Source organism: Pseudopodoces humilis, chromosome 19 (assembly GCF_049639895.1).
Source record: "Pseudopodoces humilis isolate 2021_Gansu_Grassland_sample_001 chromosome 19, ASM4963989v1, whole genome shotgun sequence".
Lineage (NCBI taxonomy): Eukaryota > Metazoa > Chordata > Aves > Passeriformes > Paridae > Pseudopodoces > Pseudopodoces humilis.
Window position 1 is genome coordinate 154,187 of NC_142218.1, and position 19,692 is coordinate 173,878.

At 43.3% G+C, this 19,692-nt stretch overlaps 1 protein-coding gene across 1 annotated transcript in view; it reads right to left on the reverse strand.

The window, feature by feature from the left end:
• LOC102102659 (fer-1-like protein 4) overlaps positions 1-5,568 on the reverse strand; it is a 42,047-nt gene extending 36,479 nt beyond the window's left edge. Inside the window, exons 1-4 of the mRNA XM_088064655.1 lie at positions 5,451-5,568; positions 5,297-5,352; positions 3,700-3,788; positions 495-594 (exon numbers count right to left, since the gene is read on the reverse strand). Coding sequence (XP_087920781.1) covers positions 495-594; positions 3,700-3,788; positions 5,297-5,352; positions 5,451-5,529 — 324 coding nt within the window. The 5' untranslated portion in view covers positions 5,530-5,568. The remainder of the gene's footprint in view (positions 1-494; positions 595-3,699; positions 3,789-5,296; positions 5,353-5,450) is intronic.
• Positions 5,569-19,692: the final 14,124 nt, after the last annotated feature.

Sequence of the window (19,692 nt, forward strand, 5' to 3'; positions counted from 1 at the left end):
AGAGGAGCAGTAAGGTGTCAGAGACAGTCATGCTGTCCCAGACACTCATTAAGCCATCCAGTTAGTTCTAGTGTTTAACCAAAAGCTGGCTGAGAGTTCCAAAGCACCCTACCACCTTCCACCTCACTCCACCACTGCAACAGCCCATACACATGCACTTGATAGTGCATGAAGCAGGTGAAGTACCACTTCCTACATCCATTGCCCAGACTTGAAAAGGTTTTACAAAGCCTCCCTCTTCTCTTTCAGGCCCTTGGCAGGTCTCCAGGGATCCCAACCCATCCCATGCATTTGTAGATGCTCCTAGAAACCTCTTGATGGATGTGAAGTGTCTGCATCACTGTGCAGAGATGGCACAAATGCCACAGTGCTTGCAGTTCAAACAGCACTTTGGATTCCCCCCTCAGTCCCCAGTCCACCTGGGATGTACCACATGAGGTTTCCCACAAGACCTTACTGACTGCTGATAGCCAGGCTGTCCACAGAGGACTTACGCCAGTGACTCTGTTGTTCTTGTCCACAAGGGACTCCCGCAGGATTAGCCTTCCAGATGTCATCAGGTGCTGAAGGCTGAGGACAAGGGTACCGAGCAGCCTGGTGAAAGGAATGAGGAATTTGTCTTTTCAAACAAACTTTGCATTTGCTGATAAAGTTAGATACAGCAAGATGAAAGAAACAATGGGAAGAACCATGCATTCCATAGAAATTCCATTGATTGACACAAAGAAAAGAAAAAAATAGGTGAAGGATATACATTAGAAGGGAGTCTTAGGTATTAGGCATTTGGGGCAGTCTGTACCTCTCAAGTACCTCAGCCAATGGGAGAGAGGGAAATGCAGCCAGGAAATTAGGATAACAAGGAGGCTGCATCCTCTGACAATTTGAGACACCCCATGGAAAATGCCCATGACCTCTCCCTTTATTTGAATAAAGTTACAGGACTCCTCTGTCTCCTTTTTGGACATAAACCTCTGGTGTTCATGGATTAAATTTCCTAACACTGGAATAAAAAGAGAGACTGCAACAACATTGTATGTTGGTGTCTACAGCCTGAGGAGTACTGTGGCCTCCACTCTCTCTCACTCATAGCCCCTCTGAGCTGCCCCAGAGTGCTTCCCACAGGGAGTCTGGCAGCTGAATACCTGAGACTGACTCTGCAGCAGGGCCTGCCTTCACCCCAGTCATGCTCAGGCAGCTACTTGCAACTGAGCTGCCACTCATGGTTAAAGGCTTGCGCAGATCCAGACTCATGGAGGGCAAAGAGCATCTCCCCTTCAGCAGAGCTGGGCATCACAGGAGCCTGTGTCTGGACAACCAGCAGAGCTGGAGTGACTCTTCCCAGATAAAACTGGGAAACAGAGGCTTTACACATGAAAATACAGATACAGGACATAAAGCTATGATGACAAGAATGTCTGCAGCAAGTCAGGCCAGAATTAACCTACTCCAAAGTGGCTTCTCCCTGGAGAAGGGACATCTGGCTCCCTGAAAGTGGCAGTAAGGCATGCAGGATGGCATTTGCCACTCCTAACCCTGGCTTGTGCATCACTATCTGCACCCACATGTACATGGACCTCCATCCCCTCGTAGCATCTCTGCTGGCAGCCAAGTTAAGCCCTGCATGAAGCAGAACTTCCCAGTGCCAGCTGGGAACTGCTACTGAAAGAGTTCACTGCCCACCTAGGACTCAGACAAGAGGAATTGCTCCCCACACATCTCAATTTCAGCTGTGAGCTGTTGATTTCTTGTACTCCTTCTCACCTCCATTTTCTCTGAGATACAGAGCCTGTCCAACTTCCTACCCCCAAGAAAGGAGTCTCTCTGCTCATCCTCCTCCTTTCCAGCTTTGTCAGCTTGATGCTGCTGCTACAAAAAGGAAGTCCAGAGACCACAAACAGATACAGCAATGTACAAATTTTCCCCTTCTGTCCTTCCACACTCTCTTTCTATTTAATTTTGATCATCCCAATGTACAGACCAACTGCTTTTGAACTGTACTGTCTGTCACCTGCCATTATTCTGCTCCCCAGAAGTGGAGATGTGTGGATACAGTGTCAATCCACTCATTTCTCACTGGACTCCTTTGCTCCAGGCTGTCAGGTCCTACTGTTTTGTTACTGTTTGTGTTATCTCTTTGTCCTGTATCAGTTTCTATTGATATTTCAGTCAGACACAATTCCTCTGATCCAGCTTCCATAAGAAAATCATCCAGGAAACAGTAACACAACAGTCTGCCACACTTCCTGCACTGTCTCCATCTGTGTCTTATATGTGTTGTACTCATCTGTTCTCTCATGCCCTCTCTGGCACCTTTGAAAAGGTTTACATTATTAGCTGGTACATTTTCCTTCAGTTCTTAAAAATTGCTTATCAGAGCTGGCACCTTTCCCTGCATCCTCATGTTTCACACATCCTGAAGGACATGCCTCTGCTGCCTTTCTTGCTCCACTACTCAATCTGTCATCTCTATTCCTGGGTTTCCCTGCAGTGTTTTGTAACTGTTGGAATAGCCACTGAGTTCACAGTGTTGTGGCTGTGCCACCTAGAAGCATTTTAAATTCTGGCTGACCTTTTAAATTGAATTTGCTGTCTTATTAAAGGTTGAACCACAACATGATGCATTCAGGGCTTTTCTGCTCCAACAGATATGTTGAATTTGGGCGCAGCATGGTCACGGTCACCACAAGGATGTTCAGGGTGACAGCAGGTCCTCAGTCTGCAGCAAGACCTGCCTTTACACCTGTTTCTTTAGGGCCTTGTTTAACCTTTGTCCCAGCTGAGGGTCTGATCAGGATCCTTACATAATCCCTGTTATGGCTGGCACAACTGAATCATTCCCCTTATATAACTTAATATATACAGCATTGCTGCCACAACTGAACAACTAGTTTCATCCTTCCTCTATAACTAGCATTCTGCTCATCTTCCTTCCATCAAATTTTCAATAGACATTTTCTATTGCCAGTAGACAATGTAAAGATCAACATGTTTTCTCCCCTACCTATACTGGTGTCCTGGGGTGACTTTATGATACTGGTATCTCCAATCGTCTGGTTTATGTTATATATTAAGTTCTGCACCTTTAAGACTGGCTTTGAGAGCAAGAGAGGGGGAAGAAGAAGCGCGCAGTTTGTGTTAAGGAAAAACATCACTCCCACACATCCCGCTCCTGGACTGTGGTGTCTGCAGCACGGACAGACAGCGGGACAGAGCTTCTCTCTGGCTTTTAGTTAGTTTTAGCTAGCTGAGGCAGAGGAGTTCCCTGGACCTTTGTTTGTTTTTTTCCCAATTTTCTTGGATCTGTGCAAGCCTGCTCTGGACTGAACACCCAGCCAAACCCCAGGAGCTCACGCCTGTGGCCCACCGGGGCCTGGGCCTCGGCACTTTCCAGCACCGGAGGGACTGATAAGAACCTGAGCGAGCCGAGCTACACCACATGAAAAGGACTTTTCTTCCTAGACTTGCCATCCCATCGAACAGCAAGAAGTTTTATTATTTAATATTACTCAATTTCTGTTAAATAAACAGCTTTTTCCACTTCTCTCTAAGGAATTTTTTCTTTTCCCAGACCAGTTAGTGGAGAGGGGCATTTCCCTGGGGAAATCCCCATTTGGAGTTTTCCTTCCTAATTTCTAAACTAATTTCCTTCCTAATTCCTAAACTAAGACAACTGGTCACTCCAACAATCAAAGGACCCACCTGTTACTGAAAACGTTGCTGCAGTTGTAAACCTTAATGGACAGCATTTCACCCATGACAAGCTTTCCATAGTGAGGCCAACGAAAAAGCTGCAAACAAATGGAGCAGGAACAGATGACAAATCATTCTCAGCCACGCTTTCCCATGTGTCATGGCTGGTTGGCTCCCTTGTGAGGTGACTAAGTCCATGGACATGATAAAAAGCAGCTATGATGGGAAGTTACTTTCCTGCCAGCCAGAGAGATCATAGAGCCCCTCCAGCAGCACAAAGACACAAGTCAGCTGCTAAAGAAGTCAGAACAGCACCACCCTGGAAAAAGAAGGATGCTTGTGCCAGCTGGGGTCCCTGAGCTGGCAGGTTGTGGAGTGAGACAGAACATGGGAACACAGAGGTGCTTGGGGAGAAGAGATCACCTGGGAAGGGAGTCATCTGGCTCATAGGAAAGCTGCACGCTGAGGCTTCAACTCACCACACACCCAAAAGAGTGGCTGTGCCCTCACCTTCACTGCCTTTCCCCAGGCAGCACACTGGTATTGGGACCTGAGCAAGGGACAGGTGGGAACCACCCACTGGCACAGAACAGGTGGGTTGTCACAGGCTTCAGTGTGTTATAAATACATAGTATAATAGTGTTTTTTCTCAAATATTAAAATGGATGCTATATGTATAATGTTAAAGTAAATTTGTTATATAAGATATAGTTTTTATTTTTGTTATTAACTAAACTTAATTAGACTTAGACATAAACTTAAACTTTTTTGTCTCCTACTGTCCTATTGTCCTTTATTAAACTTTTAAACTTTTCCAGGAGAGTGAACCTTATTTTTCACAAGTGGGGGTGTGTTGCCCTGAAAACTCAGCTTCTGAGCTTGCTAACATAGTTTTCCAAGGACTTTTCCAGGACAGTAACTTTAAACATAGATATGTGTAAATCCTTTCTGTTACATGTCTTGTGATGGGCATCTCTCATGGCCAGTGCAGTGAGAAAGTGTTACCCTGACCATCCAATCCCTGGCCGTGGTAGGAAGCCTATAAATCCTAGGAGGAAAAATAAACTCTGTTCTTTCTTTCACCACACCTCGACCTGTGTCCACATGATCTATTCATCTTCAGCGGTAACAGGGGTGGCACTGGAGAGGAAGACATACTTCTCAGGCCAACCCCATCCCTGCCCTGCACACACACGTATATGCACTCAAACACAAAAGTCCCACTCCTACCCCACAAGGCATCAACTGCAGCAATGCATCCATCTGGCTTTCTGAGGGCAGGGGGAACTTTGCCTTCAGCTTTGACGTTCCCAAGCTTCCAGGCAGTGTCACTCAGCTGAATTTCATTTCCTGCAGCTTGTATGCATAGGTCACATACACAATGTGAGGGACCCATCTGCCCCTCTGAGCAGAGGGGAAGAAGGAGATAGCAGAGAAATTCCCAGAAAACAGTCTAGTGGAAGGTGTCCCTGCCCATGGTGTGGGGGTTGGAAATAGATGATCTTCAAGGTCCCTTCCAAAGCAAACCAATCTATGATTTTCTGACCAAAACACTGACCTGTCCCATCTCTGTCCCCTATGTTCCACATGATCCCAGTTTCCTCACCTCCTTGAAGATGGCCTCTGGGCCACAGCAGACCTTCCTCGTCTTCTGGGTGAACCCTTGTGAAGTAGAGAAGAGGCATAAGGTGCTGGCAGGGGAAGGCAGCCTCCAGACTTAAACCCCCAAACTCCCACCCTCCCAGCTATTTGGAGCTCACCTCGGAAGCTGAGATGGACCTGCCGTTCACCATGGCCCGGCAGCTGGGAGAGCCGCTGGACACCAACACTGAGCGCCATGGAGCCAGTGGCAGTCCCTACTGCCCCTCAGCAGTGCACCGCCCAGACTGACTCAACTCCAACTCATCCAGCCGGTCCGGCCAGACACTCCACACCCCAGTGCCCCACTGGGCAGGCAGTCCCTGCTGAGGGACACAGGGAGGAGGGGGAAGCCCTGGCTGTACTGCCTACCTCCCTCAACCTAGGGGCACTGGGCTGAGCCCCCCAGAATGTGCCTCTGGGCTGCGTGGAACCCTGGGGGAGCACTGCAGTAAACAGCAGGAGAAGTGAACATCACATGGCCACACTTCAGCTGATACTTCAAGGTGCATGGGCTGCTGAATTCAGAACTGAGAGACACCGGCTTCAAATACAGAACCTGTGTAAGAGATGTTCTGAAGATTCCCTCATCTGTCTCACAACCGTCTCAAGGACAGAGACTGAGACCCTGAATATCACAAGGGACTTGTTTTCGGGGTTTGGGCCTAGCTGAGGTGGATGTTTGCTAAGAGATTGTTTGCAGGTGGTTGCATGGTACACTGCCCTCGTTCCTGCTGGTGAGCAAAGACTTGCAAGACATGGTTTTCTCTGTACCCTACACCTGCCCCCTGCGCAATGGAATTCATCACAATGATCATCAATCTCCTCTGGTTTTAGCCCTGTGCCCCTAGCTTTATAAAAGACTATAAAATCACACCCCAAATTTACCTTCCTTTGAGATCTCCCCAACAGACAGAGGACTGCATTGTTGGACTGCTGAGTGGACTTCAATGTTGGTAGCTATAATCCCTTTACTCTCTTTTCCTTATGCTTTACTTTCCCCTCTTTTCTCTCTATCACATATTAGTGCTGATGAGCACTCAGTAAAGTGTGTTTTGCTGTTTAAGTCCTTGGTTTGCTGATAATATTTTGTACTCTAAGACCCACTAAAAGAACCACATCACAAATCCCACCTTGCGGATCGTGACAGCCTGGCTCTGCTTTCAGCCCCAGCCCTGTGCCTTCCCCAGCACAAAATCACAAGTCCTGTGGCTGAAACCTTCCAAAACAAACAGAGGGAGGGTGGAAAAGGGCAGCTCAGATTGTGAGGGTTGGGCTGTTGTGACTTGAAGAAACAGCACATGCTCAGCAGCCTCCTGAATAGGGGCCTGAGTGGCTACTCAGTGGAGGTAGGATGCCAGAGCACTTTGGGACAGTGGCTGCACCCCAGCTGCCAGATCTCTGCAGGGCAAAGACAAACATCAAAATCCACAGGCAGTGCAACAGGAACTTCAGCTGCTCTGCAGAGTGCTGGCAACCTCACAAGGAGTGGGAGGAGGTACACCTGGGGCATATGGTGCCAGAAGCCAGCTGAGCTCCCTGCTGCAGCTCCCAGGCCTAATTCAGCTCATCCTATCTACACGAAAGTTCATAGAGATACCAGAGCTCTTCCAAAGCACAAATTCAGGCCAGATTAAAGCAATGGAATAATCATGAGCTGAGTAGATTTTGGAGAGGGTTTCTTTCTCCTGAGGGTCTGGTTCTCACTCTTAGCACCCAGCACCAAACACTTTTGATAGGAAAGATGTGTGTTAATATCTTTGGAATTTGATGGGTAAAGGTATGGGTGTTAACATCTTTGAAATTGGTCTTAATGTCTCTACTAACTTTGGGCAGTAGGTTTGCTGCAGACCACAATTTGGCTCCGAAACACACAAGTGGATCTGCACAAGCCTGAACTTCTGAACTTTGGGGTAAAATGACAGGTTCAAGGGGGGATATGTAGTAGGAGGTAGCACCTGTAGTAGTACTGTAGTATATGTAATAAGGTAGTACTGTCCTAGTGTTATAGATACATTTTATATTGTTGGCTTTTCACAAATATTAAGATGAATGTTATGTGTATAAGAATGAGAAATTTTGTTGTATTAATATAGTTTTCTTTATTTCTGTTATTGATGAAATTTAGAAATAGTAGTATAATACATATATGTTAAGTTATGGCATAGTATTAAAATAAAAACTGTCTTTGTTTGTATAACCCAAAGACCGAGGAAAAATAGCTAGAGAACTCCTGCATTTGTAAACTATCTTATCCAGATGAAGACAGCAGTGACCAGAGCTCTGGGGGGAGGAATTTATTGCATTCCTGGTATCAGAGAATGTAAATCTCAATGGCGCCAAGAAGATTGATCTATTGGGAAGGGGGCAAGAGAAAACTAAACAGAAGAACACCAAAGATCCTAAGAAGAATGTATGAATATGTATGAGAATTTATGGATATGTAGTAGGATTCTGTTTTCAAGGGACAATCCTTTGTTAGTAAGGTGTGCTCTCTTAGTTGAATGCAGAGAGACACCCGGCCGTATCTGTATACTTTACTTTATTTTTCTCTCCTAATTGTTTTTTTATTAAACTTTTAAATTCTATAAAAATTATGTGAACCTCGTTTTTCACAACTGGGGGCTCGTTGCCGGGATAAATACCTCGCCTCTGGAGACCACCGAGGGATCCTGAGTGGGAAAAAGCGCGCACCCTGCTGAGTTCAGCGGACCCCGCTCCGTTTCCCCTGAGTCAGCAGTGGCTGCAGGTAAATACCCTGAAGACAAGAAGGAGAAGAAATAAAGCAAAGAAAAGGGAAAAGGCTCCCTAAACCGCAGTATTTGCTCCATAATTCTTGTGCACGAAGACCCAAAGAAGAAAACGGATTGTAAGTAATCTTTGGGGGGAGCGGGAAGCGGGGGTTGCAAAATACCCCCGGGGTTACTGGGACTGGGTCTCAGGGGAGGGGTTAGCCCCTCGGGAAAGGGAGCCGAGGGTTTTCCTGGCACAATCCACTGGGAAAACGGGATAAAAGCGGGGATCCCCAACACTTTGCTGGATTAAGAGGTACACCCAAGAGCATCCAGGGTTAACAGTGCTGGATTGAGGGGTACACCCAAGAGCATCCGGGGTTAACAGTGCTGGATTGAGGGGAACACCCAAGAGCATCCGGGGTTAACAGTGCTGGATTGAGGGGTACAGCAAAGAAACCTAAAACATCCAAGGCCTTATACTACCCATGAGAAGATATCAGGAACTTGAAAATAAAAAGTATTTTATTGTTGTTTAGCTTTGAGTAAAAATGAGTGAGAGTGAGTAAAATAGATGTGAGTGAATGTGAGTAAATAAATGTGTAATTCTTATTTTAAATAGTTGATTTTACTTTGTTTGGAAGGAAGTGGACTGTATTAGGTTGTTTGTGTTGTGGTGAGGGGTTAAGGACTGGTGTGAGACTATCAGAGAGCTCTTTCTAAAGCCAGATGTGCAAGTAGAATGCAGAGTGGTGCTGGAATTAGTCGCAGTTAAGGAGGAATGGGGGGGGGGGGCACCCTGTAGTTATAGCTTGTGTTTTGTTAAGCCCCAAGACAATTTTTTGTGAGATTGTGAGTAAGCATTTGTGATAGTGAGCTGTTTTGTTTTTTTTTTCTGGTTTAAAGTTTAAGATTTCAGGACGAGCAGAGAAGAGACAAAGAAATAAAAAGAGCAGGTGGAAATGGAGGAAGGAAAATGTTGTTGAATCTATGTTTAATTTTATTTTTTGGGGGGGGAAAGTTTATTGTGTTGTATGGTACTGTATAATATTGTGTTGTTAAGAAAAAGGGTTTTTGGTGCCTGGGAAGAAGTGGGGAAGAAGGTAGTGTTTAGGTTGGTAGAAATAAATTGATTGAAAAAAAAAAAAAAAGGGGCAGAAAACCAGTAAATCGGGTTTGGGGAAAAACAAAGGCAAAAAAAAAATTGCTAGAAGAAATACCCCAAGATAGCCCTTTAGGAGTTATGTTAGCTAATTGAGATATTACCCCAAGTACAAGGAAAAAGGATAGAGTAAAGATGATTAATTTTTGCATGATCAAATAGGCAAACAAGGAAGTAAGATCTGACCACGTTTGTTGGCCTAGATATGGTTCTTTAAAAACTTAGATTTATCAGGCTTTAAACGTGTTTGTAAATTCAAAAGAACCGTTTAATGCAGAGGAGAAAGAATATGCAGCATGCTGGAGGGGGGACACAAACTCTGAGAGAGTAAAAATTCTAGAAATATCAGAAATCTCAAAGACAAAACAAGAAGAAAAAAGGAAAGAGAAAAGCTGGGACCCTTTAGAAGTGTTACCCCCTCCTCTCCTGCTTGGCCCCCCGCCTGCTGCAGATGTCTCGCTGGGGGTCCCGCCTGCCCCGGCTGCAGCCGCGTGGCTCGCGGCCGCCCCGCCGGCCCTGCCGGGGGTTCCATCTGCCCCGGCTCCGGCTGCTTTGCCCGCACTGGGCACCCCCGCTGTCCCACCCCCGGCCACTTCTCCTGCAGCTGCCCCGGCCGTCCCGGCCCCGGTGGCTGTGTCCGTGCCGGCTGCGCTGGGCACCGCTGCTCCTGCCCCAGGAGACACGTGCAGACTGTCCACGCCCCGGTTTGGTTTCCGCCGAGAGACTCCGCTCTCCCGGTGGTTCCGGTAACAGTTCCTGCCTACGGCCCCCCTTGGAGGACTCAGCGGCGGGACGGATCCCTGCCTTCACCATCCCATCAACCTCTGCCATGGACGCAGCTGTCCTAAAGAATTTCTCCCTTAACGGAGAGGTACCATATCAAAATACAGCAAGCTTAGTTCAAAAGCGGGTTTCCCCTGACTCCTCCCCAAAACAATACAGAAAAGCTACTAGTTTATTCCCGTTACGAGAAGTCCCAGTGGGAGGGGGAAATATGAGATTTGTAAATGCCCCTTTGACTTCCTCAGAAGACAGAGATTTTAAAAAAGAGCTAAAAGGATTTGAAGTCAAAACTAACCTAGCCTTTCTTGTTTAACTAATTTGAACTCACAGAAAGAGATTAGCTCCTATGTTTACTGTTAAACTTTGTTTATGTGATTTTCACTTTCCCTGTGTTGCTAAGAAATCCCTTTCAGGTACTACTGATAACTAAGGCAGAGAAGCTGCAATCTGGACCAAAGAGTGAAGTTGGATTCACACCAATAAGACTGGACTATAACACCCAAACCGAGTGATACCAAATGGACTCTTAAGCAGAGATCAGACAGTAATGAACTGAAACAATCCACAGGATCCAAGGGATGAGCTAAGAATCACGCCTAACTGAGAAGTAAGACCAAGCCTGTATCAGTAATTTCAAGTCCTGCCTGGACAAGTTCTGGGACACCTTCGATATCCACCTTGGGGGGGGAAAATTCCCACCCCAAACAGGAGGACTGGGGCTGTTTCAGTCTGGAAATCCTCATATATTTTTGCTTTTGCCTGTGATGTGTATAAAGGAAGAGAGAAAATCACAACTTCCATCAGTGCCACATCATATACCTTGTCTAAATCATCCTAATATGAGACATGCTAGCTGGATTAAATATAAGTACTTAAATTAGAAAAAAAATAAGTATTATAGTTCACAAAGTTAAGCCTCTCATTGCAGAAAGTGTTGTGTACCAAATCTATTAAGAACAACTTAAATTATAACTTTTGCTTTGTAGATGGGAAATTACTAGTGCCTGTTGAGTGAGAAATACCTAAGAAACGGTGGGAAACTACTGTTAAAAGGTGTCAAAAAGGATTTGCTGAGAAATTAAAAAATAGGAAGTGCCAAAAGCTATTTGCTTGGAAACTGACAAAAAGGAGTTGATAAGGAAATAGAGAGCAAGACCAGGTTGGCCACTGTAGTCGCCACCAAGAAGATACTATACACCTGCTATGGGTAGCAAACCCCATAGGCATGGGAGGTGGGAATACAAGCCATACCGGACCTCTGTTACTCTTTTTTTGTCACTCATTTTTTGTCTTTTCTCTTTTAGAATATCAGCAAACACGTGCCATAAATGCTACCGAAAGCTGTATATGCAAAGACACCGAGGTTCCTTTTTTGTCACTCATACCCGTATCAACAGTCACTGTTATAACCCATCCAAACTAGGTAACTGTATGCATAATGAGAAAAAATATTGGGTTACAGAAAATTTGAGAGCAAGTGGTAATAGGTTAGGAAGTGAATGTCCAAAAGGGGAGAGATGGATTTGTTTTATATATATTATTTGGAGCAAAACCCAAGATTTAGTAAAAGAACAACTGATAAGCAAAAAGGCAAAACCAGCACAGCAATCTAATCCTGTGTCAGTTTCACTTCAAGATTTGTATACAAAACTGGAACAACAATTAGAAAAAGAAATAGATATCTCAAGACTGGGAAAAAAAACAGTTTGTGGAGTTGGGAGAGAGAATCAGTAAGAAACTTAACATCACTAACTGTTGGGTATGTGGAGGGGCTTTGACATCAGAAGACTGGCCATGGAAAGGCAGCAGCTTAGGTCCAATTGAACTCCTAAAATAGAACCAAACAATTACAAAGAGAGAAAACCGTCCTGAAAGGTGAATTTTAAGCTCAACAGTGATAGGAGAAGAATGTCTCTGGAGCACAGGGAGGAATTTCCTTAATGAAGTAGGAAATACTCCCTGTAAGAGATATAAAGTTAGTAATGAAACTTCCACATGGTGGATCCCAGATGAACCAACTTGGTATTGGGCTCCCAGAAAAACAAAGGAAGGAGATTGCATGTATAATAATGAAACTAAACTGTTTCAATGTAAGGATAAAGGCAAGAATCCTTACTTTAGTATACCTGAAATCTCCAAACTCTGGGAGAACTTAAATCAACAGGAAATTGATTTTTGGAAAACACCAGATAGCTTATTTTGGATATGTGGAAAAAGAGCATACCCAAAACTCCCCCCACGATGGAAAGGGAGTTGTACTTTGGGAATTATACAGCCAGGATTTTTTCTTCTGCCAGGACCAAATGGAGACAAACTAGGAGTGCCAGTATATGAGGACCTAAAAAGAAGCAAAAGGGAGGAGATTGGAGGATTTAAAAAATGGGGAGATGAAGAATGGCCCCCTGAGCTCATATTGGAAACCTATGGGCCAGCCACCTGGGCACAAGATGGGAGTTGGGGATACCGAACCCCAATTTATATGCTAAATCACATCATAAAACTCCAGGCAGTTGTAGAAGTAATAACAAATAAAACTGCTCGGGTAATAGAATTAATATCCACTCAGCAACGTCAAGCCAGAGCTGCAATATATCAGAATAAGTTGGCTTTAGACTATTTGTTAGCTGAAGAAAGAGGTGTTTGTGGGAAATTTAATACATCAGATTGTTGTTTAAAAATAGATGACAACGAGGATGCCGTTCTGGATATAGTCAATGATATCAGAAAAATAGCACATGTACCAGTTCAAAAATGAGACCCAATACTAAAAAGCAGTTGGTGGGATAATCTATTGGGAATAAAATGGTGGAAAAAGTTAGGCTTCTTCCTTTTGTGTGCTACAACTGGCTTGATATTTCTTCCTTGTTTAATCCCCTGCTTTATTCAGCTAATCACCAGAGTAGTTCAGAGTATGCAAGTGATAACAATGCCTATAGATCCAAACTTGACTACATCTACAACGGCACAAAAAATTATGGTGTTAAAGAAACAAAACAACATAGAAGATCCTCTTGAAGAAGCAAGATTAATTTGGAAAAAAAATGAGCAAATAATAAAAGCTAGAAGACAAGAAATATTGCTCAAGCCAAATGATTCATGAAAAGAAAAAGGGGAGTTTTGTTATAGATACATTTTATATTGTTGGCTTTTCGCAAATATTAAAATGAATGTTATGTGTATAAGAATGAGAAATTTTGTTGTATTAATATAGTTTTCTTTATTTCTGTTATTGATGAAATTTAGAAATAGTAGTATAATACATATATGTTAAGTTATGGCATAGTATTAAAATAAAAACTGTCTTTGTTTGTATAACCCAAAGACTGAGGAAAAATAGCTAGAGAACTCCTGCATTTGTAAACTATCTTATCCAGATGAAGACAGCAGTGACCAGAGCTCTGGGGGGAGGAATTTATTGCATTCCTGGTATCAGAGAATGTAAATCTCAATGGCGCCAAGAAGATTGATCTATTGGGAAGGGGGCAAGAGAAAACTAAACAGAAGAACACCAAAGATCCTAAGAAGAATGTATGAATATGTATGAGAATTTATGGATATGTAGTAGGATTCTCTTTTTAAGGGACAATCCTTTGTTAGTGTGAAAAACAAAGTTCACTCCTCTAAAATTTTAAAAAGGTTTAATAAAGACAATAAGAGACATAAAGTAAAGCAAAGAGTTACGGCCGGGTGCCTTGGCGCGCTGCCAAGAGCACACCTGGTATCTCAGGAATACCCCTTTTATCCCATCCTTGCTGTGAGGGGTTAATGCATATTCAAGCATGTCCCCTCCCTGGTTCCGTCTTCTTGGATCATGCTCTTCACAATTTTATTTTCTGCTGGTCATCATTATTCTAGCTGGTCAGCATTATTTTGGAGTTTTTGGTTTCCTTTTTTTTTTTTTTCTCTGCAGATGGTCACTTGTTGATAAGAGTCCGGGCCCCTCATCCTTCCTCTGAGAACAGATGGGCTTCATATCTTCCCCCCTCCACCAACGTCCTGGTACCGGCTTTTTGATAACAGTTTGCTCTCCATTTCCTGCTGCTGATAATAGCCTGTTTTCCACAGCTTGATCCTCCCATTGTCTTGCCTTGTCCCGATGAAACATATCCTTACCATTCAGAATTCCTATCTAAGCCTATAACTTGCTAAGAGAGAAAAGAATATAGTGAAAGCATATAATATATATTTATCAGAATAATTGTGAAAAGCCAATATTTACAACATGAATTCACAACAACCTCTCCTTTTATTTTTTTTATAAATCATTTGGCTTGAGCAATAATTCTTGTTTCCTAGCTTCTAGCACTCGTTCATTTTTCTCACAAATCAATTTAGCTTCTTCCAGTGGATCTTTCACATTATTTTGTTTTCTTAATATCATGATTTTTTGTGCCGTTCCAGATGTAGCCAATTTTGGGTCTGTAGGCATTGCTACTATTTGCATGCCCTGCGCCACTTTGGTGATTAGTTGGATGAAACAGGGGATTAGACAAGGAAGGAATATTAAACCAGCTGTAGCGCATAGGAGGAAGAAACCTAGCTTCTTCCACCATTCTGTCCCCAACAGGTTATTCCACCAATTGGTGGTCATCATTGACTCCCATTTTTGGACTGGCACATGGGCTATTTTTCTGATGTTCTTGGCAATATCTAGAACGGCATTTCCATTGTCATCAATTTGCAAACAACAATCTGATGTATTAAATTTCCCACAAACACCCCCCTCTTCAGCCAATAGATAGTCCAAAGCCAGTCTATTCTGATATATTGCAGCTCTGGCTTGGCGTTGCTGACTGACTATTAATTCCATAGCCCCAGCTGTTTCATTGGTTATGATTTCTAGTACAGCTTGGAGTCTTATAATGCGATTTAGCATGTAAATTGGGGTTCGATATCCCCAACTTCCATCTTGTGCCCAAGTAGCTGGCCCATATGTTTCTAGTATGCGTTCGGGGGGCCATTCCTCATCTCCCCATTTTTGAGGTCCTTTTATTTCTTTTTAGGTCCTCATAAACCGGCACTCCCAATTGATCTCCATCTGGTCCTGGCAAAAGGAAGAATCCTGGTTGAATGATTCCCAGAGTACAACTCCCTTTCCATTGTGAAGGGAGCTTTGGGTATGCCCTTTTCCCACATATCCAAAATAAGCCATCTGGTGCCTTCCAATAGTCATTTTTCTGTTGATTTATATTTTCCCAAAATTTAGATATTTCTGGGATTCCAGAGTAAGGATTTTTCCCTTTACCATTACATCTGAAGAGTCTGGTTCGATTATCATATACACAATTCTTTTCTTTTACTTTTCCTTGAGTCCAATACAGAGTTGGTTCCTCTGGGATCCACCATGTAGAAGTTCCATTGCTAACCTTATACCTTTTACAGGGAGTTTTCCCTATTTCTTTAATAAATTCCTTACCAGTTCGCCATAAACATTCTTCCCCTATCGCTGTTGAACTTAGAATCCATCCTTCTGGTCGAGTCCCCCCTCTTATATTGGTCCGGTTCCACTTAAGGAGTTCCACCGGGCCTATGCTACTACCTTTCCATGGCCATTCCTCCATCATCAAGGCTCCTCCAAAGACCCAGCAGTTCGTTATGTTAAGTTCTTTACTTATCCTCTCCCCTAAATCCACAAACAGGTTTTTCCCTAGTCTTGAGATATCTATTTCCCCTTTTAATTGCTGTTTGAGCCTTGCATACAGGTCCTGACGTGAGGTTAAGTTAGGTTTAGGTTTCTGTGTTGGTTTTATCTTTTTTCTTATCACTTGCTCTTTTATCAAAACTTGGGTCTTTCCCTTGACCGCCCCCGTGAAGCAAATCCATTTTTCCCCTTTTGGGCAAGTGCTTCCCAATCTAGTACCACTGACTCCTAAGTTTTCTGTGATCCAATATTTTTCCCCTTTATGTATACAGGTACTTAACTTGGATGGGTTATAGCAGTGATTATTGATATTGGTGTGGGTAATAAGAAAGAAACCCCGGTGTCATTCCATGTAGAGCTTTTGATAGCATTTGTAACATGGCTTTGCTGGTGTCCCAAAAGGGAAAAGGATAAGTGACAGAAGAAGGAATAATAGGGGTCCAGTATGGCTTACACCCCCACCAATCCTGCCTATGAGTTTGCAGCTCACAGCAGGTGTTTTATATTCTTCTTGGTGGCGAGTTATAGAGGCCAATCTGGTCTTGCCCCCTATTTCCTTGTCACTTCCTCTTTTGTAATTTCCAAGCAAATCTCTTTTGACACCTTTTAACAGTAGTATCCCACCGTTCTTCAGGTATTTCCCACTCAACAGGCACCAGTAATTCCCATCCACAGAGCAGAGTTATTATTTCAGTTGCCTGCAATTCTGTTTGGATAGAGGATCGATTATGTGCTCGACACTCCCTACAACAAGAACGCGGATTGTGTGAGCTGCAATACCAATTTTTCCCACAAATTAAACACTTATATTTAACCCAGCTAGCATGTCCCGTATTGGGATGATTTATACAAGGTATATGGTGTGGCACCGATGGAAGTAGTGATTCTCCCCCTTCTTTATACAGTTCACAGGCCAAAGCAAAAATATGAGGATTTCCCGACCGAAACAGCCCCGATCCTCCTGTTTGGAGTGGGAGTATTCCTCCCCAAGGTGGATATCGAAGGTGTCTCAGAACTTGTCCAGGCAGGACTTGAAACCACTGATACAGGCTTGGTCTCACTTCCCAATTAGGTGTGATTCTTTGCTCGTCCCTTGGATCCTGTGGATTGTTTCAGTTCATTACCACCCAGCCCCCGCTTTAGAGTCAATTTGGTATCAGCCGGTTCAGAAGTTATAATCCACTCCTCAGGTCTTTTCACAGGTCCCTTGATTCTACTGGCGTGGATCCAACCTCGCTCCCTGGTCCGGATTGCAGCCTCCGTTGTCAGCAGTACCTGAAAAGGACCTTCCCATTGAGGAGTTAAAGATTGTTCCTTCCATGTCTTTACCAGTACCCATTCTCCTGGATGAATATTATGGATTTTGAACTCCAAAGGGGTGGTTTGAGGGATCATTCCTTTTAGCCTTAGGTTTTCAAGTGTTTTAGCAATTGTGGTGACATATTTTCTGACACTTATTTCCCCTACTTCATAAGTGGCAGTTTCATGTCGGGTGGTAAGGAAGGGTAGTCCAAACATAATTTCATAGGGTGACAGTCCCAGGTCTGACCTGGGTTGTGTTCGAACCCTTAATAGAGCCAGAGGTAAACATTTTACCCAGGACATCTGGGTTTCAATCATTAATTTTGTTAAGGTCTTCTTTAAAGTTTGATTCATTCTTTCCACCCGGCCTGAACTTTGTGGGTGCCAGGGGGTATGCAATTCCCATTTTATTCCCAAGGTTTGGGTTATTTGCTGTAAGACTTTAGATGTAAAATGTGTTCCTCTATCTGAGTCTATTTTATTAATCATTCCATACCTGGGAATAATCTGTTCCAAAAGAGTTTTACACACCACATTAGCTGTGGCCCTGGGAGCGGGAATAGCTTCCACCCAGTGAGTTAAGTGGTCTACTATTACCAATAGGAACTTCCATTCTTGGACTTGGGGAAGTTCAGTGAAATCCACTTGAATACTTTGGAATGGCCGTAAGGCTAATTCACGGCCACCTAATGGTGTTTTTCTCATTATTTTTCTATTTACCTTTTGGCAAGTTATGCAGTTTTCAGTTATTTGTTTTGCTACCCCAAAAATTCCAATGCATCCAAAATCCCTTAGAAAGTGATCACACAAAGCCTGAGTACCCCAATGAGTTTTCTGATGCATACCTTCTAATACTTTTCTGTTGAGTGGCTTATTAAGTAACTGTCTCCCATCAGGGAGTTTCCACTTTCCAGACTGATCCCGTTCTCCCCCTATCTTAAGCAATTCTTTTTCTTCTTTCTCACTAAATTTAGGGATTTCCAATTCTTCCCTGTCTGGGGATAAAATTAATATTACTCATTTGTCCCCATTTTCTGCCGCCTCTTTAGCCTCCTGATCCGCCAAGTTATTCCCTCTTATTTCAGGTGTCATTCCCTTTTGGTGTCCTTTGATATGTACTACAGCTATCTCCTCAGGCAGTTTTAACGCTTCTAAAACTTCTAAAATAAGTCCCTCATGTAACTAGTCCCTTCCCTTTTGAGTTTACTAACCCCCTTTCTTCCCAAATTTTCCCAAAGGTATGAATTACTCCAAAGGCATACTTTGAGTCAGTATAGATGGTCCCCTTTCTATGTGCTAAATGCTCCAGTGCTCTTTTTAGAGCATATAATTCACAAGATTGAGCAGACCAGTTTGAAGGTAGACTTCCTTTTTCGATGGTCTGCATATTTTCCCCATCAACTACAGCATATCCCGACATTCTTTTTCCTTGCAAGCATCTGGATGAACCATCAACATATATTTTTTTTCCCTCCAAAAGGGCTTGTTCTGCTAAATCTTCCCAAACTTTAGTTTGGCATTGTATGATTTCCAGACAATTATGTGCCAAATCATCTTTTGGTTCCCCATACAGAAATTGGGCCGGATTGAGACTCCTGCTTGTTTCTATTGTCAAATCATTATTGTCAATTAAGATTGCTTCATATTTTAACATCCTGGAGTCTGTTAACCATTTTTCAGCTTTTTGATTTAGCACATTTTGGACAGCATGGGGTGTGCATACAATTAATTTACTTCCAAAGGTGAGCTTACGGCTTTCCTCCACCAAAATAGCAGTAGCTGCTATTGCCTGAATACATACTGGCCAGCCATGGCTCACTGGATCCAATAATTTGGATAAAAAGGCTATTGGTTTCTTCACACCCCCCCATTCTTGAACTAAAACCCCGTGAGCTACTCCGTTTTCCACATTAACATATAAATGAAAGGGTTTTTCTAAGGAGGGTAGGCTTAGGGCTGGTACTGAGGCTAGTTTCAATTTCAATTGTTCTAATTTATCATCATCATCTTTAATCCATCTTATATTGTCCCCTCCGGTCAATTTCTCATATAAAAATTTTACTGCTTGTGTGTATCCTTCAATCCACAATCTACAATATCCTAACAGTCCTAGCAGTTTCCTAACCTCTTTCTTTGAAGAGGGAGGAGGAAGGGATAGGATCCCTGCAATTCTTTCAGGATTTAATTTCCTGCTACCTTTTCTTATCAGGTGACCAAGATATTTTACCTCTGATTCCACAAACTGTAACTTTTCTTTTGATACTCTGAGTCCCTTTTCCCCAAGAAAATTCAGAAGTTTTATAGTAGCTTCTCTAACTTCAGCTTCTATTTCTCCTGATATTAGGAGATCATCCACATATTGGATAATTTGTATTCCTACAGGAGTGGGGAAAGTTTGTAGTATCTCTTCTAAGGCTTGCCCGAATAGATTTGGGGACTCTGTGAATCCTTGTGGTAATTTTGTCCATCTTAATTGTTGCTTTCTCCCGGTATTTGGATCTTCCCATTCAAAGGCAAAAATATCTCGGCTTTCTTCTGCCAGTGGGCAGGCCCAGAAAGCATCTTTAAGATCCACCACACTGAACCACTGATGTTGAGGTGGGACTTTACTTAAAAGAGTATAAGGATTAGGAACCACAGGGTAACGGGCTCGTGTTCTTTTATTTACCTCCCTTAAATCCTGCACTAATCTGTAATTTCCATCAGGTTTCTTTACTGGGAGTATAGGGGTGTTATGAGGAGAT